Genomic DNA, 24,006 nt, shown 5'->3' with positions numbered 1-24,006 from the left:
TCTTCTATAAAAAAGATATTAATACATTTATATTGATATACTAATCTTTTGGCATTTAGACAAATAATATAAAATTCCTTGTAAGTTATTCAGTTGATTAGCTTACTGCTTGAAAAAAGACATCCATTTTTTAAAATGGCTAAAATAGGGGCGCCTGGGTGGCGCAGTCGGTTAAGCGTCCGACTTCAGCCAGGTCACGATCTCGCGCTCCGTGAGTTCGAGCCCCGCGTCAGGCTCTGGGCTGATGGCTCGGAGCCTGGAGCCTGTTTCCGATTCTGTGTCTCCCTCTCTCTCTGCCCCTCCCCCGTTCATGCTCTGTCTCTCTCTGTCCCCAAAATAAATAAACGTTGAAAAAAAAAATTAAAAAAAAAATAAATAAAATGGCTAAAATAGCCATCAAAATTGCTTAGCTCTTTTCAAAAAAATATTATACCAAAACTATTACATTGATGTTTTGTGAATGAAACCTACATTTGACATGTGGGTGGTTTTGATTTCCTTTGGATATAACTTAAGAAAACATGTTAGGATTGTATTCGTTTCTCTGGGTAATTCTTAATTTCAAAGAATTTATTTCTGATTTTCATGTTTATTTATTTGTGAGAGAGAGAGACAGAGCACAAGCAGGGGAGGAGCAGAGAAAGAGAGGGAAACACAGAATCTGAAACAGGCTCCAGGCTCTGAGCTTTCAGCACAGAGCCTGACGCAGGGCTGGAACTCGGGAATGGTGAGATCATGACCTGAGCAGAAGACGGATGCTTAACTGACAGAGCCACTCAGGTGCCCCTTAAAGAACTTATTTCTAAATATTGTGTTTATTAATAGACTTTCTGGGTTTTGGATACATATTATTACTTTAAAAGAGGTGATACTCTGCATTATATACATAGTTTAGATTTTCTCTGGTCAAATAGGAAAGTGGGACATGGTCATGGTATTCTTTTGGAATACTAGAACTGTTTCAAAACTTGAAATGATAGGATATTTATATCAAATGTTAGAATATTCTTTCTTTGAATTCTCTAAATATTTTCTTTATTTATTATTTTTGGGTTTTGTTTTACTCCACAGAGAATACAATTATAACATCCTGATTTATGTAGTTTTCCTACCTTTACAGATATTGGCAGGTATTTCACAATGGACTGATTACGTATGAATTTCCATTTTGGAAATTTCTTTAGCTACCTTACATTTTAAATTTTTTTTCAACGTTTTTTTATTTATTTTTGGGACAGAGAGAGACAGAGCATGAACGGGGGAGGGGCAGAGAGAGAGGGAGACACAGCATCGGAAACAGGCTCCAGGCTCCGAGCCATCAGCCCAGAGCCTGACGCGGGGCTCGAACTCACGGAGCGCGAGATCGTGACCTGGCTGAAGTCGGACGCTTAACCGACTGCGCCACCCAGGCGCCCCATAGCTACCTTACATTTTAGTAGCCACTTGACTTGTATATGAGAAGATTAAGAAAACAGTAGCTTAGATCACACAGAAATGGCTATTTGTTTTCTCTTTATGTATACCAACACTCTTAGAACAATACAAAAGTATCTACTGTACCTCTGAAAAACAAGTGAAAAACTCATGGGATTGCATGTGAAGAACTTAACATCTAAACTACTTGAGGAATACAAAGAGCAGCATAGGGGGACGCCTGGGTGGCTCAGTTGATCAAGCGCTGACTTTGGCCCAGGTCATGATCTTGTGGTTCATGAGTTCGAGCCCCACGTCAAGCTCTGTGCTGACAGCTCAGAGCCTGGAGCCTGCTTCCGATTCTGTGTCTCCCTCTCTCTCTCCCCCTTTTCCGCTCGTGCGCTCTCTCTAAAAAATAAATAAACATTAAAAAAAGGGAACAAAGAGCAGCATAGGTAGCATTCTCCGAAGATTAACAAGGGAATAATTTACCAATTTGGGGCAGAATTTACAAGCTCCTGCATTTTATACCTGTATGATTTTACCTGCATTCTCTTTGCCCCAAATACCTTTCCTCCCCTTCTCTGACTGGCAGAAGTCTACATGGTCTTCCAGGTCTCAGCTTAAGCTTTACTGGCTGCAGAAAGTTACCCCTAACACCTTCTGTCCTTGCATGATACTCCATGCCGCTTACTATTACAGCACTTACACACTGTATATGACTGTTGTTTTACTTTTCTCCTATCCCCGCTAGACCATAAGCTCTTCAAAGATAGGATGTGCTTTTTTCTCATCTTTGTTTCTTTTAGACATGGCTTAGTCCCTGGGACCTGGTCATTGGTAATAAATGTTTGATAAGCAAATGAGTATGTGAATGAATGATTTTATTAAAGATGTCAATCACTTGAAAACGTTTACACCGTCATTTCTCATTATTTGTGGAATCCATATTTGTGAATCACCTCGCAGAAATCTATTTGTAACTTCAAAGTCAATACTCACAGCACTTCATTCACAGACGTGCCAAGAGGGGCAAAAAATTGAGTCACCTAATATGTGTATTCTCAGTTGAGGTCAACAAGGCAACACTCTGCCTTATTTCAGCTTATACTATAAACAACTGCCCTTTTCATGGTGATTTTGTTGTTTAAAATAGACCCCGTAGCATAGTGCTGAAGTGTTGGCTGATGTTTTGAAGTATAAGAAGACTGTGGTGTGCATTATGGAGAGAATAAGTATGCCAAATAAACTCCATTCAGACAAGTTCTAGGGCTATTGGCCACGGAGATATTAAGGGGTGATACCTAAAAGGTATGGGCTTTTGGGGTGAAAAAATGTTCTAAAACTGGTTGCCCAGCTCTGCAGATATACTAAAAACCATTGAATTAGACGATTTAAATAAGTAAATTTTATGGTGTGGGATATATATCTTAAAATTGTTAGCAAAACACACATGCACACATGCATCGCGGGGCCCTACCCCCAGAGTTTCTGATTGAGGAGATCTGAGATATGGTCCAATAGTTTGCCTTCCTCACAAGTTCCCCATTGATATTGCTAGTACTGGTGTGAGAACCACATTTTAAGAAACATTGTCTTAGGAATCCTGTAGAGGTAGACTCGGAAAAGGGGCAGAGTAGAGGCGAGTCAACAATGGTCAGGACCACAATCAAAATGGTGCCACAGGAAGAGTGCAGTATTAGTGAATGCACAGCTACCACTGACACTGAGCACCAGGTGCCACGCCACGACTGTGCAACCACTGCCCGGAACGCTGCCTACTGACATCTCTGCCACTTCTGACCCTGGAAGTGATTTTGCTAGTTAACATTATTTAATCTATCACATACTATATAGTATTTTTAAGCACTGTGACATTTTCAACTATGTTTGGCTTAAAGTTACATTATATTTTAAAAACCTGCTGAAATAGGAGCTTCTAGGTGGCTCAGTTGGTTAAGCGTCCAACTTTGGCTCAGGTCATGGTCTCACAGTTCATGAGTTCGAGTCCCGCATTGGGCTCTGTGCTGACAGCTCGGAGCCTGGAGCCTACTTCAGATTCTGTGTCTCCCTCTCTCTCTGGCCCTTTCCCTCTCAAGCTCTGTCTCTCTCTCTCTCAAAAATAAATAAACATTAAAAAATTAAAAAACCTACTGAAATATACCGACTGCATTATACTACATTTATGTTTTTAAGTTATAGTGAATGTAGATTGATTGGAAAGCAATTATTTAACCTTTTTTTTTTCTTTTTCCGGTTTAGCTACTTTTCCAGGTATGTGGGAGAGAACAATAACGATAGGAAGTGCCGGAAAGACTTTCAGTGTAACTGGCTGGAAGGTAAGATGCAAAAGAATAATTGCTTGAAAACAGACACGTGTTTTACTTCTTGCAGAGAGAGAGAGAGAGAGTGTGTGTGTGTGTGTATGTGTGTGTGTGTGTGTGTGTGTGTGTGTGTGTGTTAAATGCATATATGTTCAGTTTTCCCAGGTTTTTGTACTTACTGACCTTTCGTTTACTCATTCAGCTTTCCTGTTGACCTTTCTCCTTTTTGAGACCTAATCATTTCTTTCTTTTTTTTTTTAAGTTTTTTAAAATTTTATTTAAAGTCTAGTTAGTTAATATACAGTGTAATATTAGTTTCAGGTATAGAATTTAGTGATTCATCACTTCATTACTATACCCAGTGCTCATCACAGATGCCCTCTTAAATCCCCATCACCTATTTACCCCATCCCCCCACACCTCCACTCCCGTCCACTAACACTCGGTTTGTTCTCTCTAGCTACACATCCATTTCTTGGGTTTGTCTCTCTCTCTCTCTCTCTCTCTTTTTTTACTTTGCTCATTTGTTTTGTTTCTTAAATTCCACAAATGAGTGAAATCACATGGTATTTGCCTTTCTCTGACTTATTTCACTTAGCATAATACTCTGTAGCTCCATCCATGTTATTGCAAATGGCAGAAAAATAGTCATTTTTCATTTTATAAGTAACCAACCAATGGCACTCTTCTTTGCAAAGAATGTTCAGATTATTGCAGATTAATAAAAAAGGAGGAAAAATATAATACATAATAATAGCTAATATTTTGGCACTTACTATGTGCCAGGTTCTAAGTGCTTTACACATACTCATTCTCATAATGGCATTATGAAGTGAGTATAATTTATTATCCCCATTTTATAGATAATAAAACTAGTAAGAGAAGTTAAGTAAGTTGCCTGAGGTTATACTGCTAATAAACTCAAGCCAGCCAGGCAATCCAGCTTCAGAATTTGTGTACTTAAGCACTGCACTATGTAATACATTAACAATTTACCCAGTTGAAGCTTGATTATCTTCCAACCAGCCCTATCCTGAACATGGCAAGAAGCAAGGAGTATCAAAAATGGGGCCTGCAGAACCAAATTATGGAAGAGTACCTTAGGCTCTCATTCAGAGTTACTTTTGTCTAATTCAAATAAGCTTTGTTATGAGTTTTTAGACCTTCAGAAGTAGCGAATTAGAAAAGAAAAGGGTTATAATGATTGTGGGCACTATTTACCTTCTGAAGACAGAGTTTAGTGACTCCAGTGGGAAACTTTCCCACAGAACAGTGTTGAAATGATGAGCAAATACTAATAACTACACTACTTTCATAGAGTGAACATTTTAGAATTACATATGTTTAATAATTACATTAAGCTGAGCTACTCTATCAGATTTAATACATACAGTTAGATTCACTTTCTGAAATCTGCTTTTCTTTTTTTCCTTTTTCAGCTTGGCTGGTCCATTGGTCCTAATCATTTGATAAAACATTTACAGACAGTTCAACAAAACACTGTTTATACTTGTGCTACACCTTTACAGGTAGGTGTTAGAGTAACTTGGGGTTGAAGCATGGTCTTTTGGTGAAGGTGTTACTAGAATGGTTTTTTGGTTTGTTTGTTTAAAATCATTGAGTTTTAGCTTTGAACACTGGTGGGATTGCAAAGTAGAACAGCTGTGAAGGACAGTGACAACACCAAGCAAAATTATAGATGTGCATGTGCTCCAAAGCAGGAATCCATCTTCTGGGAGTTTACTCTGTTGCTATTATCTGTAAACATGAGAAGCAAGAAGCTCTGTATGTGCGTGGCCATTCATTGAAGAAGATAGGGGATGCACATTATCCATCCACTGGCAATTAAATAAACCATGGTCTAGCCAAACATTTAAATATTATCTGAGTTTTGCATTAGTTTCCCATTTCTCTGTGACAAATTACCACAAACTTAGTGACTTAAAACAACACAAATTTTTAATCTTACAGTTCTTGAGGTCAACAGTCTGAAATGGGTCTTACAGGGCTAAAAACAAGGTGTCTCCATACTGGTGTTCCTTCTGTAGGTTGTAAGGTCGTATTCATTGCTTGTCTTTTCCATCTTCTAGGGGCTACTCACATTCCTTGGCTTGAGGTCACATAACTCTAACATGACTCTGACTCTCCTGCTACCTTCTTTCCCATACAAGGATCCTTATGATTGTATTAGGCCCATGAATAATCCAAGATAATCTCTGTGTTTTGAGATCCTTAATTTAAACCTCATTTGCAAAGTTTATTTTACTATGTAGAGTAACATATTTATAGGTTCTGGGTTTTAACACCTAGACACCTTTGGGGTCCATTATTCTGTCTGTCACCATGACTATTTAAAAATGAAAAGAAAGGAAAGAGAGAGGGAAAGAAGGAGGAAGCTCTATAATTATCGATATGGAAAGATTTCCAGAATATACTATAAGGTTAAAAGAGCAACATACAGAGTAGTGTGTATTTGTGCTATATCCTGTATAAGAAAGGGAGAAACCATACACTTTTATTTTCTTAAAGGATATCTGGAAGGATCTGTAAGAGGCTACTAAAAGTGGCTATTTGTATGGGTATGAGGAATAGGCGATATGAATAGATAGGGATAGGGGTGGGTACAAGACTTTTTAATGTATATCTTTTTTATATTGTTTCTGTGTTTTTTTTTTAAATAAATTATAAAACAGGGATATGTGTACCATCATTCCGTGAATAATCAGATCACTGAAAAAAATATCTTTTTCTGGAAGGCTGTTAGAAGGCTGAAAGATTGAAATGTGTGGCTATAGTAAGCTTACTTTTTTTGCTTCCTGCCAAAAATATCTACTGAATGAGACAAAATTTTGTTTTAAAATTCTCTTTCCTGTGACTCTCTAAAGCAGTGTCATAATAAAGGTTAGTTTTGACTTCTGGTTTTATACATATTAAACTCATTTCATCCACTCAAAATCAATCCATTCACTTATTCAACAAATATTTGCTAGTAGAAGAAATACAGCATAAAGAAATTCTTCCCTTATTGAGCTTACAGCCTATTGGGAGTATGCATATAATAAAGAAGAACATTTTATTAAAAATTTTTTTTATATATAATTTATTGTCAAATTGGTTTCCATACAACACCCAGTGCTCATCCCAACAGATGCCCTCCTCAGTGCCCATCATCCACTTTCCCCTCTCCCCCACCCCCCATCAACGCTCAGTTTGTTCTCAGTTTTTTTTTTTTTTTTTAATTTTTTTTTCAACGTTTATTTATTTTTGGGACAGAGAGAGACAGAGCATGAACGGGGGAGGGGCAGAGAGAGAGGGAGACACAGAATCGGAAACAGGCTCCAGGCTCTGAGCCATCAGCCCAGAGCCTGACGCGGGGCTCAAACTCACGGACCGCGAGATCGTGACCTGGCTGAAGTCGGACGCTTAACCGACTGCGCCACCCAGGCGCCCCTGTTCTCAGTTTTTAAGAGTCCCTTACAGTTTGCCTCCTTCCCTCTCAGTAACTTTTTTTCCCCCTTCCCCTCCCCTCTGGTCTTCTATTAAGTTTCTCAGGATCCACGTATAAGTGAAAACATATGGTATCTGTCTTTCTCTGCCTGAATTATTTCACTTAGCATAACACTCTCCAGTTCCATCCACATTGCTACAAATGGCCAGATTTCATTCTTTCTCAATGCCAAGTAGTATTCCATTGTATATATAAACCACATCTTCTTTATCCATTCGTCAGCTGATGGACATTTAGGCTCTTACCATAATTTGGCTATTGTTGAAAGTTCTGCTATAAACATTGGGGTACAAGTGCCCCTGTGCATCAGTACTCCTGTATCCCTTGGGTAAATTCCTAGCAGTGCTATTGCTGGGTCATAGGGTAGATCTATTTTTAATTTTTTGAGGAACCTCCACACTGTTTTCCAGAGTGGCTGCACCAGTTTGCATTCCCACCAGCAGTGCAAGAGGGTTCCCGTTTCTCCATATCCTCTCCAGCATCTATAGTCTCCTGATTTGTTCATTTTAGCCACTCTGACCGGTGTGAGGTGGTATCTCAGTGTGGTTTTGATTTGTATTTCCCTGATGAGGAGTGATGTTGAGCATCTTTTCATGTGCCTGTTGGCCATTTGGATGTCTTCTTTAGAAAAGTGTCTGTCCTGTCTTCTGCCCATTTCTTCACTGGATTATTTGTTTTTTGGGTGTGGAGTTTGGTGAATTCTTTATAGATTTTGGATACTAGCCCTTTATCCGATATGTCACTTGCAAATATCTTTTCCCATCCCATTGGTTGCCTTTTAGTTTTGTTGATTGTTTCCTTTGCAGTGCAGAAGATTTTTATCTTGATGAGGTGCCAATAGTTCATTTTTGCTTTTAATTCCCTTGCCCTTGGAGATGTGTCAAGTAAGAAATTGCAGCAGCTGAGGTCAGAGGGGGTTTTTCCTGCTTTCTCCTCTAGGGTTTTGATGGTTTCCTGTCTCACATTCAGGTTCTTCATCCATTTTGAGTTTATTTTTGTGAATGGTGTAAGAAATTGGTCTAGTTTTTTTTCTTCTGCATGTTGCCTACTGGGAGTATGCAGATAATAAAGAAGAAAAAATTTTATTAAAAAAATTTTTTTTAATGTTTATTTACTTTTGAGAGAGAGAGACAGACAGACAGAGGTGGGAGCAGGGTAGGGGCAGAGAGAGAGGAAGTTGCAGAATCTCAAGTAGGCTCCAGGCTCTGAGCTGTCAGCACAGAGCCCAATGTGAGGCTCAGACTCAGGGACTGTGAGATCATGGCCTGAGCCAAAGTCAGACACTTAACCAACTGAGCCACCCAGGTGCCCCAAGAAGTAAATATTTTAATAATATGTCAGATGTTGATAGATACAACAGAGAAAATTAAAGCAAGTAAGAGGAAGGATATAAAGTGTTAAGGGGAAAATATACAGTGTTAAATGGAGTAATCTTTGAAAGTCTCACTGAGAAGGGGTCATTTGAGCTACAAACTGAAGGTTAAGTAGCCAAATAGTTACCTAGAGAAGAACCTTCCAGACTGCGAGAACAAGTGCAAAGGCCCTGGAGTAGGTATTCTGGCTGTCATACTTATATCAGTGAAAAACATGAGACTGGGATCAGATGATCAAAGGACAAGAGTAGGAGGAACAAAAGGAGCCAGATCAAGTAAGGCCATGTTTATCACTGTCAAGGCTGAGTGAGATCGGAAGCCACTGGAGAGTTTGAGCACAAGGATTGCATCATCTAACTTGTGTCATCAAAGGGACTCTGGCTGCTTTATTGAATCAGAAGACTGTTGAAGTGAACCAAGAGAGACAGTAGTTGACTGAACCAATATAGGGATGGTGAAGTGGTGGAAGATGATTGGGTTCTGAATATATTTTGAAGGTAGAGCTGACTGTATTTGCCATTGGGTTACATGGTGGGGTAAGAGACAGAAAGAGTCCAGTATAATACTACAGTTAGGATCGATGTTTATGTCTCTTGAGCTTTGAATTTTCTAGGGCAATATCTCCTACTATAGGGAGTGAATAAGTTGCTGAGGAAAAAGCAAGATTCAGCTAAGGATCTGGAACTTCTTTTTCTGAACCATCTGACCCTCCCTGTCAGCTAAGTGCCTGGTTTTTTTCCGTGTAGTCAGATAGCCATGTTTGGAAACTGGCCCATGCTTCCAGGGGGACCACAGATTCCTAGGCTGAAGCAGCGGATCCTCATTTATCCAAGATTTTTTTAGTACTATGAATTATCAATTCTTTTTTCCTGGTGGATTCTTTTGGCATGCAGTCTTCTCTGTCTCTCCATGTCATCTCTTGCCATGCTGTCTCTCTTGGTACTCTGCAGTCACACCAGATTCTGTTCTTCCAACAGAACAAATTATAGCCTGCCTTTTTCATATATTGGTTTCCTCATCCCTTCTACATGCCCCCTCCAATAGATACTAACTAGAATCTCCATAAAGGCAAGGACCATGTTTATCTTGTTTATCATTATATCCCCAGTGTTTTATCACAATGCCAATATTTAACATTGGTATTCAGTATATGATTACTGAGTGAATGAATTTATCCTTTAATTCTTTGAAAAAAAATTTTTAATGTTTATTTATTTTGAGAGAGAGTGAGTGCATGCATGAGCAGAAGAGTGGCAGAGACAGGGAGAGAGAGAATCCCAAGCAGGCTTCTCACTGGCAGTGCAGAGATCAATTTGGGGCTCCATCCCATGAACCAGGGGATCATAACCTCAGCTGAACTCAAGAGGTGGACGCTTAACTGACTGAGCCACCCAGGCACCCCATCCTTTAATTCTTGATACCTCTCGGTTCTGATTAATTTTTTTTTAATTTAGCTACTTTGCTCTGCCCCTCTATCTCTTAATTATTCCCAGAGTCTTGATTATTTGCTTAGATGTCCTTGTTTGCTCTGAGAACTGATATTTCTTTTCTTTTTTCTTTTTTAAAGTTTATTTGTTTGTTTTGAGAGAGAGAGAACATGTGAGCAAGTAGGGGAGGGAAGAGAGGGGGAAAGAGAGAATCCAAAGCAGGCTCCATGCAGAGCCCCCAATAGGGGGCTCAGTCTTGCAAACTGTGAGATCATGACCTGAGACGAAATCAAGTTGGACTCTTAACCGACTGAGCCACCCAGGCACTCCTGAGAACTGGTATTTCTAAGGGGTTTCAGTTCACACCCACCTACCAAGCTTCTGTCCTCCTGCTTGTACAGATCCTTGTTCTTTATGTGTGTCCAGATTCAGATTTGTTTACCTTTTCCTGACTTGTTGCCTTCTCAGACACCTACCTGGTCGCCTTTAACAACATTGTTTTTTTCCTCTTGGACCAATTTCTCTCCTGTCACTTTTGAGTTTGCTGAGGAATGGTACAGAAGTGACTCCATATGCCCCAGAAATTCTTTTCTAATCCCTGTGACACTTAGACACTTCTGGGATATGGATGATTAGAACAGGGATTACAATTTAGATGAGAATGATTGCATACCTATGGGGAGTGACATAGTGGGTCAGCTTTCATTTCCACTGCATCCTCCAAGGTAATGGGAAAAGGCTGTCTAGTCCATCATCTTTCACACTTAGATCTAGCAAGTCATTCTATAGCTGACCTCAGTGGAAAATAACTTAATGTCTTTTCATTTCCAAGTAAGCCATCTTTATACAGTACCTCTCTTTTAATTTGGATCGTCATGCCTAATTCTCAGTTCTTCACATTAGATTTGATCATTTGCATATAACCGATTCCTCCATTAATGCAGTCTAACATAGGTTCACAGGAATTTAACTGTAATTCCCTGAATGACTTTTTCCCCCCCAATAATGTCACTTAGGGCAGTCTCTATTACACCAGTAAACTCAGCAATAAATAACATTACTGTATTTCCTTTCCACATGTTTCAATCTTAACATGCAGGAAGCCTTGGCTCAAGCTTTTTGGATTGACATCAAGCGCATGGATGACCCAGAGTGTTACTTTAATTCTTTGCCAAAAGAGTTAGAAGTAAAAAGAGATCGGATGATACATTTACTTGAAAGTCTTGGCCTAAAACCCATAGTTCCTGATGGGGGATACTTCATCATTGCTGATGTGTCTTCGCTAGGTTTGTAAGGGTTTTTATTATTTCAAATATATGGAAACTTATGTGTGAAATTACATCAGAATTAGGGAGTAAAGATTGCTGTCAAAGCCATATCAGCATTTTGTCTATGGAAAAATGGCTTTTCGTTATGTCTGTTTTTGTTTTGTTTTGTTTTATATAATCATTTTGACTTTAGGTCCCTGACCTTAAATGCAACTGTTATTAACATGGTTACAGGTATTCCATTAAACATCGAATTTGCTATCATCTTGTTCTAGTGTGTAGTTTGAAATACAGGTACGTGAAATAATATACATACCCTGTGTTCCTTTGAGTAAAATTTTCGTTTCCTTTTTACTGAAGAAAAAGGTGGTTTCTAAAAGGTTGATGCTATCGGGGAATATTAAAATGCTATTTTAGAATTTACTGAAATGAAGTAAAGAAGAAAAATAATATTTATTGAGAGGCTACTACATGCCTAGCACTTCCACACACCCTTTTGAAGAAGGTGTTGTTAGCTCCATTTTTAAAGATGTGAACACTTAGAAAGCTTTAAGTAACTTGCTGAAGTCACATAGCTACATTCCACGTAGTTTTGTCTCCAAAAAGCAATGGTTTTTATATTACCTGAAGCTGTTGTATGTAGTTCTGACATGCCATACAAATCTAAAATTAGAAGCATGGTAACATTTTGTATATAACTTATTTTCTTAAAAAAAAATTATGATGTTAATGAAACAGTGATTATTATTTCTTCATTTGTTGTGAGAGATGGAGAGACCTTGGTGCCCAGAGGTTTTTGCTGTCCTTTTGCCTGAAAGCTGGGTATGTTTGGCTCCCAAGCTCTGTTCTTATTTAAAACCCCTTAAGATGTCTTATACTCTGAGGTTTGGAAATCACTTTTCCTGTGTTTTGTCCAAATGTACAGCTCATTTTGTGAAATGATAAAAAGAAACGGCACAGTTTTCATCACGTACAGTTTTGCTATTGAGTTGGAACTCCGTAAGATTTTCAACATGAATTATTTTTAAAGTAATTGATTAAGTACTTGATCTACTTCTAAAGAGCATTTAAGCTGACTCATATTAAAAAGTTTTCCATGTATAATATATAAGTAGAAATTTATGTAACGGAGAATCAGTGTCACACAAGACGAGGAGGAAGCAAATGTTTTAGTTGCCTAGGTTCAATATAGTGTTGTAATTAACATTAACTTGGGACTGAACTTTGTGGCTGCATGAGCAAATAGAAAATGAAATTAGTTGCCAGTTTCTTGGATAAAAGGACACTTAAATTTTTAGATAAGAATAATTCTCCCCTGGAACCAAATTGTTCGAGATGGTAAATTCTGAAAGGAATTTATTGCATTGTAACATGAAACATCAAAAAGACATTAATGCAACCTTTGTGTGGAACATTGCCCTAAGCTCTTAAATAGTTTCCCATATTATCTTCAGTCAATCCACCTTGCTTGCAATACCAGTTTAGGTCTCAGATCTTGAGCTAGTGTGGTTGTAATGGAACAGAAAGGATTTTGGTTAGAAAACCATTTATGATGATGTGGGGAGAAAAAGATGTCACTTCCTTATAGTCCTTTTTCACCTGTGGGGGAAAAATATTAATGTCTATAAGAGCTTCCTACATATGAGGACAAGTTCATTCTCTTGTACCCTTTTATCTACTCAGATTAATTTAAATGTGGACATTCTTCCAGGTATTAGATTTTGGTCCCACCATTTGCTAAAGACAAAAGCAAAATCCAACATTTTCTTTTTTTTTTTTTTTTTATTTTTTTTATTTTTTTTTTTTTTTTTCAACGTTTATTTATTTTTGGGACAGAGAGAGACAGAGCATGAACGGGGGAGGGGCAGAGAGAGAGGGAGACACAGAATCGGAAACAGGCTCCAGGCTCTGAGCCATCAGCCCAGAGCCCGACGCGGGGCTCGAACTCACGGACCGTGAGATCGTGACCTGGCTGAAGTCGGACGCTTAACCGACTGCGCCACCCAGGCGCCCCAAAATCCAACATTTTCATTTGATGGTAGCTTGAAAATAAAAATAGACCATAAGATTCATGAACATAGTAATTAACACCCTTTACAACTCATAACAATGGCTAACTGGTTAATATGATTTGAGTATTTATGATGTAGTAGGTATTATGTTAAGAGCTTTACAAATATTCCAATCTCACAAAAGTCCAATGAGATTGGTACTATTATATCTCCATTAATAGATGAGAAAGATGAGAGAGAAGAGAGAGAGAGAGGGAATTAAGAAATTTACTGAATCTAATTAACTACTTAGTAGCAGAGCTGGGTTCTTAACCCAGAGATCTATTTCCTAACCAATGAATTTATCTTTTTTCTGCTGTATTAAGCAACTTTCCAGGTCAGTGAGCTTCACCCTAGAACTAAAAAGGGGACCATTTGATAAGAAGACAAGATGACAAATAGGGAGATGATTGAAGTTGTTCTAGTGAGATAATAAGGTCCACAACTGTGGAGAAGTGGGTTGCAATACCAATAACCAATTTTGATTTTAGTAGATTACTTAAATACGTTAATGTTATTATACTATGGTTCAAACTGCTATCTAAAGAAATATTTTGTTTAGTTATTTTGAGGATCTCTGACTTGAGTTTTCAAAAGCAGTAGATTCCAACATTCTTCTAACTATAAAATCTTTAGAATTGTATTTGTTCCCTTCTTTCCTTTTGAGCACCATGGCAATAAATTCAACTTTTCTAAGCTTCACAAGAATAAATGAATACTACAACCGGTGTCGGTTACAGTTAGTTAATATCTGCTTTTCTTCTTTGTTCTGCTGTGGGTAATCACTTCTTTCTCTGGGTTACCTTTGAATACTTGTCACATGGAATTTTGACAAAACTTATAATTAAAGTCTAACTTTAAGTTGTTATTTTGTTAGAGCCAAACCTGAAGTAAACACACACACACACACACACACACACACACACACACGCACACATATGTACATATAACTTGAAATAGTAATTTAACTTCCTCATCTGTAAAGTGAAGATAGCTACCTCTCAAATAAATGACTCTTTTTTCATGCTTAACAAATAGTAAGTGCTCAATAAATGGTAATATATTGTTAGCATTATATGGAAATTTTACATTCTTAAAGCACAGAAGAAAATGGAAATAAAATCATTAAGTAAAAACATATTAAGACTTAAAAAAATAAAGATGAAGCTTTTTTCAATGTCAAGGTTTTTACACTGTTAATTTGAAGAGACCTAGTATTTAATGAATAAAATATAAGTAACTGCCTCAATTTGCTTTGAGCAATAAATTATAAAATATTATTGATTACAGTAACTGTCAATGTTAGTTGCTTTGGGGCACTCAAAAAGATCTAAGAGTACAGATTAATAAAACAGACAATATTGCTGATACTGAATACCAGAAAATATCTTGCCCAGACCTTAAAGCAAGATTGGAGTAAGAGGTAAGAATGGAACACATATTTGAAGTTTTTCCAAAAAAAAAGTTTTTAATGTTTAAAAAGCATAATATAGAAGAAAGAAGTAAACAGGCTATCTTGGAAGATCTACACAGATATTCTCCCTTTATAAATGATGAATAGCATTAAAGTATGCACTCAACAGATACACTTTTCATTACTTATATGCTAGACACTGAGCTAGGAGTTGGAAGTAATGATAGGTTGCAATACAGACACTTTATCCTTGTGGAGCTTACAATCTAATAATGAATGACTATTTGGAGATATAATTATTACTGATGAATACTCTATAAGTTTAGATGTTATTTCTTTAATAATGATCATAGAAGTTTACATTATTTCTGTATGGAAAGATAGCACTCCTCTTTTCTCCCCTTTTCCTATTCCTCCCCAGTTCTAAGATCAATATGCACAAGCATAATTATCCATATATATCCATAAAGTTCTGCCTTAGAGTATCACTAAAACTTATCTGTGAATTCCTCACTTCCCACCCCAGCATGCAGTATGAGAGTCCAGTAAGTTCTCTGAAAATCTTCTGAGAACATTTTGAATCTTGATAGATTTAGATGAAATACATGTTGGCCTCAGATATAATACATAGGCCGTCTAATCTTCATTGTTGTTTTAGATGCAGACCTCTCTGATATGAAGGACAGCAATGAACCTTATGACTATAAATTTGTGAAATGGATGACTAAAAATAAGGTAATGTTTATTTGCCTTTGAGATATTCTGATGTATTTTATGGTTAATTTATGAAGGAAACTTGCTGACATGTTTTGAACAATGTTAACTATAGTTTTGTTATATCATATTCCACTTACGGTTATGTAGAGGATTTTTAAGACATTTTTCTTTTTGGAAGTTGTTGTGAATATTTAGAAGTATCTATTTGTTTTTAATGTTAATGTTTATCAGCCTAAAATTCATATTTGACGTAGAAGTAGTTTTCCTATTTTATTTTTCTATTTACTTTTCAGAAACTGTCAGCCATTCCAGTTTCCGCATTCTGTAACACAGAGACCAAATTACAGTTTGAGAAGTTTGTGCGATTTTGCTTCATTAAAGTAAGTTCCCTGTTTTATTAAAAAACACATTTATGATGTTCTTCCTTCTGATTTATAAAGCACCTTTTTTTTTCTATTGCTAGGAATGATGTGTTCATATGTAGTTTTTTAATTTTGGCTTGCTGCCATGAAATTAACTGCCTACAAGGACAAAACTCAACACTTGAGCATTGAGTTTACTGTCTTACATGATCAGACTCCTTACTGTGTGACAGTGCAATGTCCCGCATGCAATAAAAAATTACTAGACATGTGAAGCCATAAGGAAATGTGACTCTTAATAAAAAAATTAAAAAAAAAAAAAAGCAGTCAGTAGAAACAGATTGCAAGGTGACCCAGATATAGGAATTAGCAGACAAGGATTTTAAAGCAGATATTATAAGTATGCTCAAGAAATTAAAAGAGGGCACCTGGGTGTCAGTCGGTTAAGTATCTGACTCTTGATTTCAGCTCAGGTCATGATCTCCTCCCCTGTGAATGCATGTGCTCTCTCTCAAAAATAATTAATTAATTAGTTAGCTAATTAATAAGTTAATTAAAAATAAAGAAAATATGGTCATAATGAATGAACAAATTAAGACTATAAAAAATCAAGTGGAAATTTAACAACTTTAAATTGTAATTTCTGATATGAAAAATATATGGGGTTAACACAGAGAGGATTGAGGATGTCAGGAAAAAATAACACACTTGAATTACAGATTCACAGAAACCATCCAATCTGAAAAACAGAAGGAGCAATTATTTTTGAGAAATCAGTGGAGCCTTAGGTCTATGAGACAGTATCAAGTGATAATATACATGTAATTGGAGTACCAAAAAGAATGTGGCAGAAAGAATATTTTTAGAAGTAATTTCCTTGTATTTGGTGAAAAGCAACTTAGAGATCTAAAAGCCCAGTGAATCACAAGGAGGATATAAAGAAAACCACACCTAGACACTTAAACTGCTAAAAACCAAGGGTAAGGTAAGATCTTGAAAAAAGCCAAAGAAAAACTATACCTCACATGCATATGAATTTAGCAACTTCTCATCAGAAACAATGGAGACCAGAATACAATGAAATGAAATCCTGAAACTGCTGAAATAAAAAATGTATTAGCCCAGAACTCTTTTATCCAGGAAAATAGCCTTTAAAACTAAAAATGAAGTGTCCATTCCTAACCAATAAAAGCCGATTGAATTCCTTATCATCAGACCTGTACTAAAAAAATACCTGAATATATGTATTATTGCTATTTTTAAGGTGTTATTGCCACTGAAGACAGGCTTAATACATTCAAGAAACTCTTTTTACAAACACATTCATCTATAAATCTAGTCAGAATGATGTAATCATTGTTTTCAATTTTAGAGACAATCTCTAGACAAACTATGGAAGACTTAGAAGAGAATAAAAATGTTAACAACCTAATGTCAACATTTAATTGACTGAAATGTAGAAGAAGGGTAAGGCCATTAATATTCTTATCTTACAGTGGATCTAGAAATAGAGGCATATTATTTGAAGTTATAAATAGAACTAATAAAAGAAAAAAGTAACAGAAGACTTCCTGTTTTAAAATCGTAAACACAGCCCTTCCCCATTCTCTGCTTGGAAGTTATTCAAAACAACTAGGAAAATGGAAAACAGATTCACAAATTCCCCCGTAAGTGAAGAAGAGTTGCCAAATCCAGTGATTTGGTAGAGGGAAGACACCTAGAAAGTCTCTTGTGTCTACATCTTCAAATTATAGACAGCCAGCAAGCAACCTACTCATCAGAAGAATAGGACAATAAGTGCACTGGCAGAGGGAGCTTCTCCAGACTCATGAAAGGCAGGACAGAAACATACAGCTGTATCATCTAGAACCTATGTGGGTCAGGGCGGAAAGGAGATTCTAGTTGGGTTATAGATTTTCTCATTCACTGCTGTCATTTTTGCTAAAAGCCTTATTGGGGAAATGTAGAGGAAGATATATTAAATTCCAGGTAGCGACTTAAATTAGCTGGGAGGAAAAAAAAGTATCCTCCTCCCTCTCCACTGAAGTCCACATCAGTCATATTAAACTTCACTGTGAGCCAGGGAGAATTTCTCCTGTCTTCTAGTGTGGCTCTGGCTCCTCACTTACACTGAGCTGCAGATACATCTTCAAATCACAGAGTCAGTAGGTAGCATATTCATTACCCAGAACAATAGGAACCGTAGGTGTGCTAGCAGTGGGAGCTCACAAAGGTAATTCAATAAAAAATGAGTAATGAAAAGGAATCCACTATGAATCTATAAGAAGATACTATAAGGAAAAAAGGGGAAAGGTACAAGGAAAAACAAGCATCGGAAAGAGAATATTCAACCAGAAGAATGTTGCTGTAGAGCAAATAAAAATCAGTAGCTCAAATCCAAAACCTTTAAATCGATAATATAAGAAGATGAAATGGCAGTTTGTCAGAGCTCAGGTACAAAATTGAAGGAGAAAAGGTAATTGTAGTGACATAGGAAACAGCACAGAGAACACTCAATACTTCTGTAAGATTATTAAGGATTGGGGAAAGTGAACAAGGAAGAGTGGAAAGGATCAAAGATTTTTAAAATATTGGAAAAGGGGCGCCTGGGTGGCGCAGTCGGTTAAGCCTCCGACTTCAGCCAGGTCACGATCTCGTGGTCCGTGAGTTCGAGCCCCGCGTCAGGCTCTGGGCTGATGGCTCGGAGCCTGGAGCCTGTTTCCGATTCTGTGTCTCCCTCTCTCTCTGCCCCTCGCCCGTTCATGCACTGTCTCTCTCTGTCCCAAAAATAAATAAACTTTGAAAAAAAAAATTAAAAAAAAAAAATAAATAAAATATTGGAAAAATTATGGATGTGGAAGACAAGTGAAATGTGTTGAATCCCATGGAGGTGGAAACAAATGAAACCTGAAAAGCATTTTATGGCTTTATTTCGAGAATGCTTTCTATTTAAAAACAAAACAAAACAAAACAGACAAATCTAATACTTGAAAGGGAATGCCTTGTCTCAGGCAAAATTGTCCCAGAACAATTAACACTGAGATACATTGGACTTAAAAGATAAAGAAACAATCCTTTGGCATCTAAACAAAAAGACCCACGCCTTCTTGGGGGCAGGTAAGAGGATCAGTGTGGACACACCTCCTTTACATCAACACTCAATATTGGAAGAGAGGGGAGCACCACCAAGAAGTCTCTAGGGAAAGTTAATGTAACTAACCCAACCTCTTGGAAAAGCTAAAAATAAAAGGATGGCAAAACATGCCAAGAAAATGGAAATTGAAAGAAAGCAGGTTAAATTTAAGGCAAAATAAGCCGAAAAGCAGCACTTCCCAATGGTTATGGGTAAAATTCTCAGCAGCTATCAAATATATGAAGGGATGTCCCACTTTACTCATATTACAAGAAATGAACATTAAAACTTTGACAAAATTTTACTTTATTTATTAGATTGGAAACAAGCAAACAACTAAAAAGTTCCATGAGACAATTGTATAGATTGAGAGTGGGGGTATAATTTGTAAAATCTCTTAACAGTCAGTTTGAATATTTCCATCCAAATGTAAATGCACATACTTCTTAACCCAGAAATTCTACTTCTAGGATTTTTTTTTTCCTGTGGATTTACCTGCACATTTTGAATGACTTGTGCTTGAGGATTTTCCATATTTGTAACTCCCTTCTTTGAAAAAAACTTGGCTCTCATCACATAATCACTTCTTTACTCAGTCCCTCTGTATGAGCCACGTGCCTTTCCAGCCACCACTGCTGACAAGCACCCTTTACCCTACTCAGGCTTTGACCTGAGGCTTTGTACCAGGCTGCCACTGTCACCTACTGCAGGGTCTCCTTCACCCCTCATGGGCTCTGACACCCCATGCCCATCTACCTTGGCAGATGCCTGCCTCATCCTGTCCAGGTTCCAGCACCCTGCACAGAGCCACCCTGTGATACAGATGCTGGTTTACCCCGCTTGGACTCTGACACCCTGTTCCAGTCAACACTGCTGCTGCCATCATCACCACCTCATGCCGCCCACATTGGAAACCCTCCTCACTCCACTCTGGCTGCAACATCTGCACCAGGCCGCCTCCATATATGAACACCTGCTTCACTCAGCCCCACCTAATGGCTTTTGCACTAAATCATTCTGTAGAGAGGGAAGAAGAAATGAAAGAAGTAGTGAAAGCAGAAGAGAAAAACAGGAGACTTGATTTTCACTATTTATCAATTTAATTTTATACCAGATTCTGGTATTACCTATTCAAAAGGCAAATGAATTTTATTAGTAATTATAACTATGAAACATTGATGGAGTGGGCAGAGTAGTGTGGATGAATGAATTTTTTCCCAGAGCAGAGAATGATGAATTTTGCCTGAAGTTGATAAATAAGGAAATAGAACCAAATGGATAATTTAGATCTTGGAGGTAACCGCTAGAACTAAAATGAGAAATTGCTATAAAAGGTTGTCTTGGAAGATGGTGGGTATAGTAGGAAGGAGTAGGGAGAGGAGGAGCAGATGAGTCTTACTCTGTGGAAGCTCTTCTGTACTCTCTGATTTGTTTCTGCAACTATATATTAATTTGATTGCTTTCCTTTTGTAGGTCTGCCTTTGCATTTTTACTTTGAAAAATTCTCTTCACTTAGATCAGATATTCACTTAAATCTTCATTTAGTGCTATGATGTTTCATACTCTTTCTACTTTATCAAATCTGTCTTTATCTTAAAGTGAACAAATCATTAGAGTACTATCCAAAACTTAATGAATGGTGGCTGTAATTTGCTCAACTGGCCTATTTTCAATTCGGCAAATGCCAGCTAGTAGTAGTACCGTTCGCCGTGTGTCAGAAAGAAACATCTTCATGTTTGTAAATGTCATTTTAGCAGAAGACAGACTTTGCAGATTTTAGTGCTTTTAGTTAACTAGTCTTTTCAGTAAACTTTTCTGAGCAGCAAGGAAAAATAATTGTTTTCGGGAATCTTAGTGTTGGATAAATAGATATCAATAAATACACGGATTTCTCAAATGAAAAGGATTTCTCCCATATGAATTCCTTTCCTAAAGACATTCCGATGCCTCGACTGGAGATTGACTATCAGTCCTATAATCTCCCATGCTTATAAATGGACATCGTGAGGGGTGTCATGTCATGTTCAGAAGGGCGTGAGGTGAGAAGCAAGGAAGCAAAAATAATAAATATCAATCCCATCAGCACATCCTTGAGTCTTGCTGCTGGCATCAATGTCATTTATGAGTCTGGGTCTTTGGCACTGCCAGTTGCTTGTGCTGCCAAAATGGTTATAAATCGTGAGAGGGTCCACACTGGTAGACATGGTTTTGGCTGGGATCAGGTTAAACTGTTTTCAATCTGATTTGCATTTATACAGTTTGGTGATGCTTTTTGGCCCCATGGCAGTTAATTCTGTACATTTTTCAGTGTCAGGATAGTAGCAATGAACTGGCAGCCACTATCACAAAGCAGTATGACGTAGTGACTGGTGTCACACTTCTCCAGCTCCTCTAATATTGAATTCTTAGGAGGTTCATACACTTATCCAGCCAGGCAGTAATGGGATATAACATTATGAATAATTGGCTTGTTTGATTTGCTGGTGGGCTGTTTAAAGAACTTGGAATCTGTGTACCACACAGTCAAGCAAGGGAAGATGCTACAAATGCCATTTCCCAGTTTCTTTCTGTGCTCCTCCCAGAGTTAAGGCTTACTACAGGCAAGGCTTCCAATGACTCATCTCCTGGGAAGACACGATCCCTGAATGAATGCTCTGGGGTTTGGCGCACCGCAGAGGCCAAGGACAGCCTGGAGCCCAACTAGGCCTGGCTCAAGTTGTCCGGGATTGAGGAGCACTTGGTTTCCAAATCACTACATGACTCTTCTGATCCATTAACTTTGGCATATTTTTTATATTTAAATATTTAATTCATCTTGAATTTATTTGATATGTAATGATGATTATTTCATTAATTTACAGAAAGACAGTACACTGGATGCTGCTGAAGAAATCATTAAGGGATGGAATAGACAGAAGTCTTGATACATGCAGACTGTTTCTACTAGATGACCGAATATGGAATTATTTAGTGCTGCCATCTGCTGGATATTGAAAAACAAATATTTCAGTACAAATGAAATTTGAAGAAAATTTTCCAAATGTTAACCCTACCGGGTTGTTTTGTTTGTTTTGTTTTTCAGTTGAAATGTATGAAAACACCTTCCATAACCATTTTATGAGGAGTATAGCATTTGGCTTAAGAATTGTGAGAAGCTGGTTGGTGTTTAACCTCTCATTGCTTCAGTTTCCTCATCATAAAAGGGGAATAAAATATAGCACCTACTTTAGGATGCCTGGCTGGCTCGGTTGGTAGAGCATGCGACTCTTGATCTTGGGGTCATGAGTTTGAGCCCCATGTTGGGCATGGAGCCTGTGCCAAAAAAACCCCAAAACAACAGCACTTATTTTAGATGAAGTTTTTGAGGATAAAATAGATTGATATATGTAAAGCCTCAATAAACACTCAACTAATGTTAGCCGGTTTCATGACTCCACCTTGTATAAAAACTCTTAGCCAGTTATACCCCCTCAACTCCATGTCCTTGGTTTATCTACCCACACGTAGTTCTCTCCCTTTCATTTACCAGTGGCTTTGAACTTTGCTCACAATTTTGCTTCTCTGTCACAAATACTGCCATCATCTGGAGTGGCTTCAAGGTTCACAGGGATTGCCTAGGCCTTCAGCACTTTGACCTACTCACCTTTAGTGATGTTCACCTTCACTCCACACTCCAGCCACTTACCCTCTTGGACACACCCTGAACCTTTCATCATCTAAAGCTGCGCCACCTTTGAGATAATAAGTTAGTCATCTCACACTGTAACCACCTATCCTAATAGTATTCTCTCTGTGTGTCTCGTCTGCTCTTAAAAATACCACTTTTTAAAACTCACTATAATTTTAAATCCACTATTTCTCAAAAAGAAAAAAAGGGTTTATGGCACTCTTATAGCAGAATCGCAATCAATCTATGAGAATAGATTTCTGATCTTTACTCTAGACCTGCTGAAAATAATTTCAGGATCTGGCCTTTCCAAGCTGATTTTTATACCCACTGGATTTTGATAATCATTGCTGTAGTCCACGGAGCCTTTAATTCCTATTGGTTGGTCCCCTTATATCTTCCTCACCCAGCTTAGATTTCATCATCTGTCACTTCAGCCAAGATACCCTTGCTGCCTTAAATAACTTGCCCATTATTCTATCTCACCTATCCAGCCAAAAAACTAAAACAAAACCACCCTAAAACTCCACCTTGGGATTGAAGTTCCATGCTTACACCTGGGTTGCTGAGCACTGCTGTAGCAAAATGAACAATTATGCACACACCAACAACCATGAATGCACATCATTGACCTTAACTAGATTTTATCCTTCCATGATACGTTAATAAGCTTTTTCCACCTTTTACCACAGTAGCAATTCCTAATACTCCCCCATTCTCCACAATAAAAATATCCAACCTCCTTTCTCTTCACACCTCAAAGCCGAACACTACCAGCACACTGAAATCACAGCTAATAACCTCATCTCCCACTTCTGTGAAAAACAAAACAAACCAACATGTAAAAGCAGAAACTAACAGACGAGCACTCCTAACTGGGATCCTACCAAAAGGTCCATGACCTATCTGCATCAGCATTCATCCTCAATTCATTTCATCCAGGAGAGGTGAGGCAGATTGGGGAGGGTTGGTAGGAAGGCAAAACCAGGTCCAGTCATGCAGAAGGAAACCCAGGGCCTCAGGAGCCAACTACTGCATAGCAATATGAATCCCATGTGTAATTTTTAGCCTGTCCATTCTTGTAGGCTTGATACAGTTTCACCAGGGTTTAAATCTGCTCTTTGCAGACCTGGGCTTGTCCAGTGCTGATCCTACCATCTGTGCTCTGCATCCCATTTCTTCTCACATTCTCACTTGGTTCTGTCCATTCTCTTGTATATTCAGCCTCTACTGGCTCCCTTCCTCAGCAGTGAGACATGTCCAAATTTCTCTCCTATTAGAAAACTCCTTGGGGCGCCTGGGTGGCTCAGTCAGTTGGGCGTCGACTTTGGCTCAGGTCATGAAATCAC

General features: G+C 37.9%; 1 protein-coding gene across 4 annotated transcripts in view; it reads left to right on the top strand.

Annotated features, from left to right (window-relative positions):
- The window catches only part of KYAT3 (kynurenine aminotransferase 3), a 73,307-nt gene extending 50,147 nt beyond the window's left edge, over window positions 1-23,160 (top strand). For 3 of the 4 annotated variants that reach the window (XM_030325035.1, XM_030325037.1, XM_030325038.1), the window contains 6 exons: window positions 3,676-3,752; window positions 5,177-5,266; window positions 11,145-11,331; window positions 15,437-15,513; window positions 15,789-15,875; window positions 21,852-23,160. In XM_030325035.1, the coding sequence (XP_030180895.1) occupies window positions 3,676-3,752; window positions 5,177-5,266; window positions 11,145-11,331; window positions 15,437-15,513; window positions 15,789-15,875; window positions 21,852-21,914 (581 nt within the window). In that variant the 3' untranslated portion in view covers window positions 21,915-23,160. Of the gene's footprint in view, window positions 1-3,675; window positions 3,753-5,176; window positions 5,267-11,144; window positions 12,136-15,436; window positions 15,514-15,788; window positions 15,876-21,851 lie in introns of all 4 variants that reach the window. The other variant, XR_004343979.1, reaches the window with a different exon arrangement.
- Window positions 23,161-24,006: the final 846 nt, after the last annotated feature.

Source organism: Lynx canadensis, chromosome C1 (assembly GCF_007474595.2).
Source record: "Lynx canadensis isolate LIC74 chromosome C1, mLynCan4.pri.v2, whole genome shotgun sequence".
NCBI lineage: Eukaryota > Metazoa > Chordata > Mammalia > Carnivora > Felidae > Lynx > Lynx canadensis.
The sequence above is the reverse complement of the archived record's forward strand: the minus strand, read 5'-3'. Positions and strand labels throughout refer to the sequence as shown.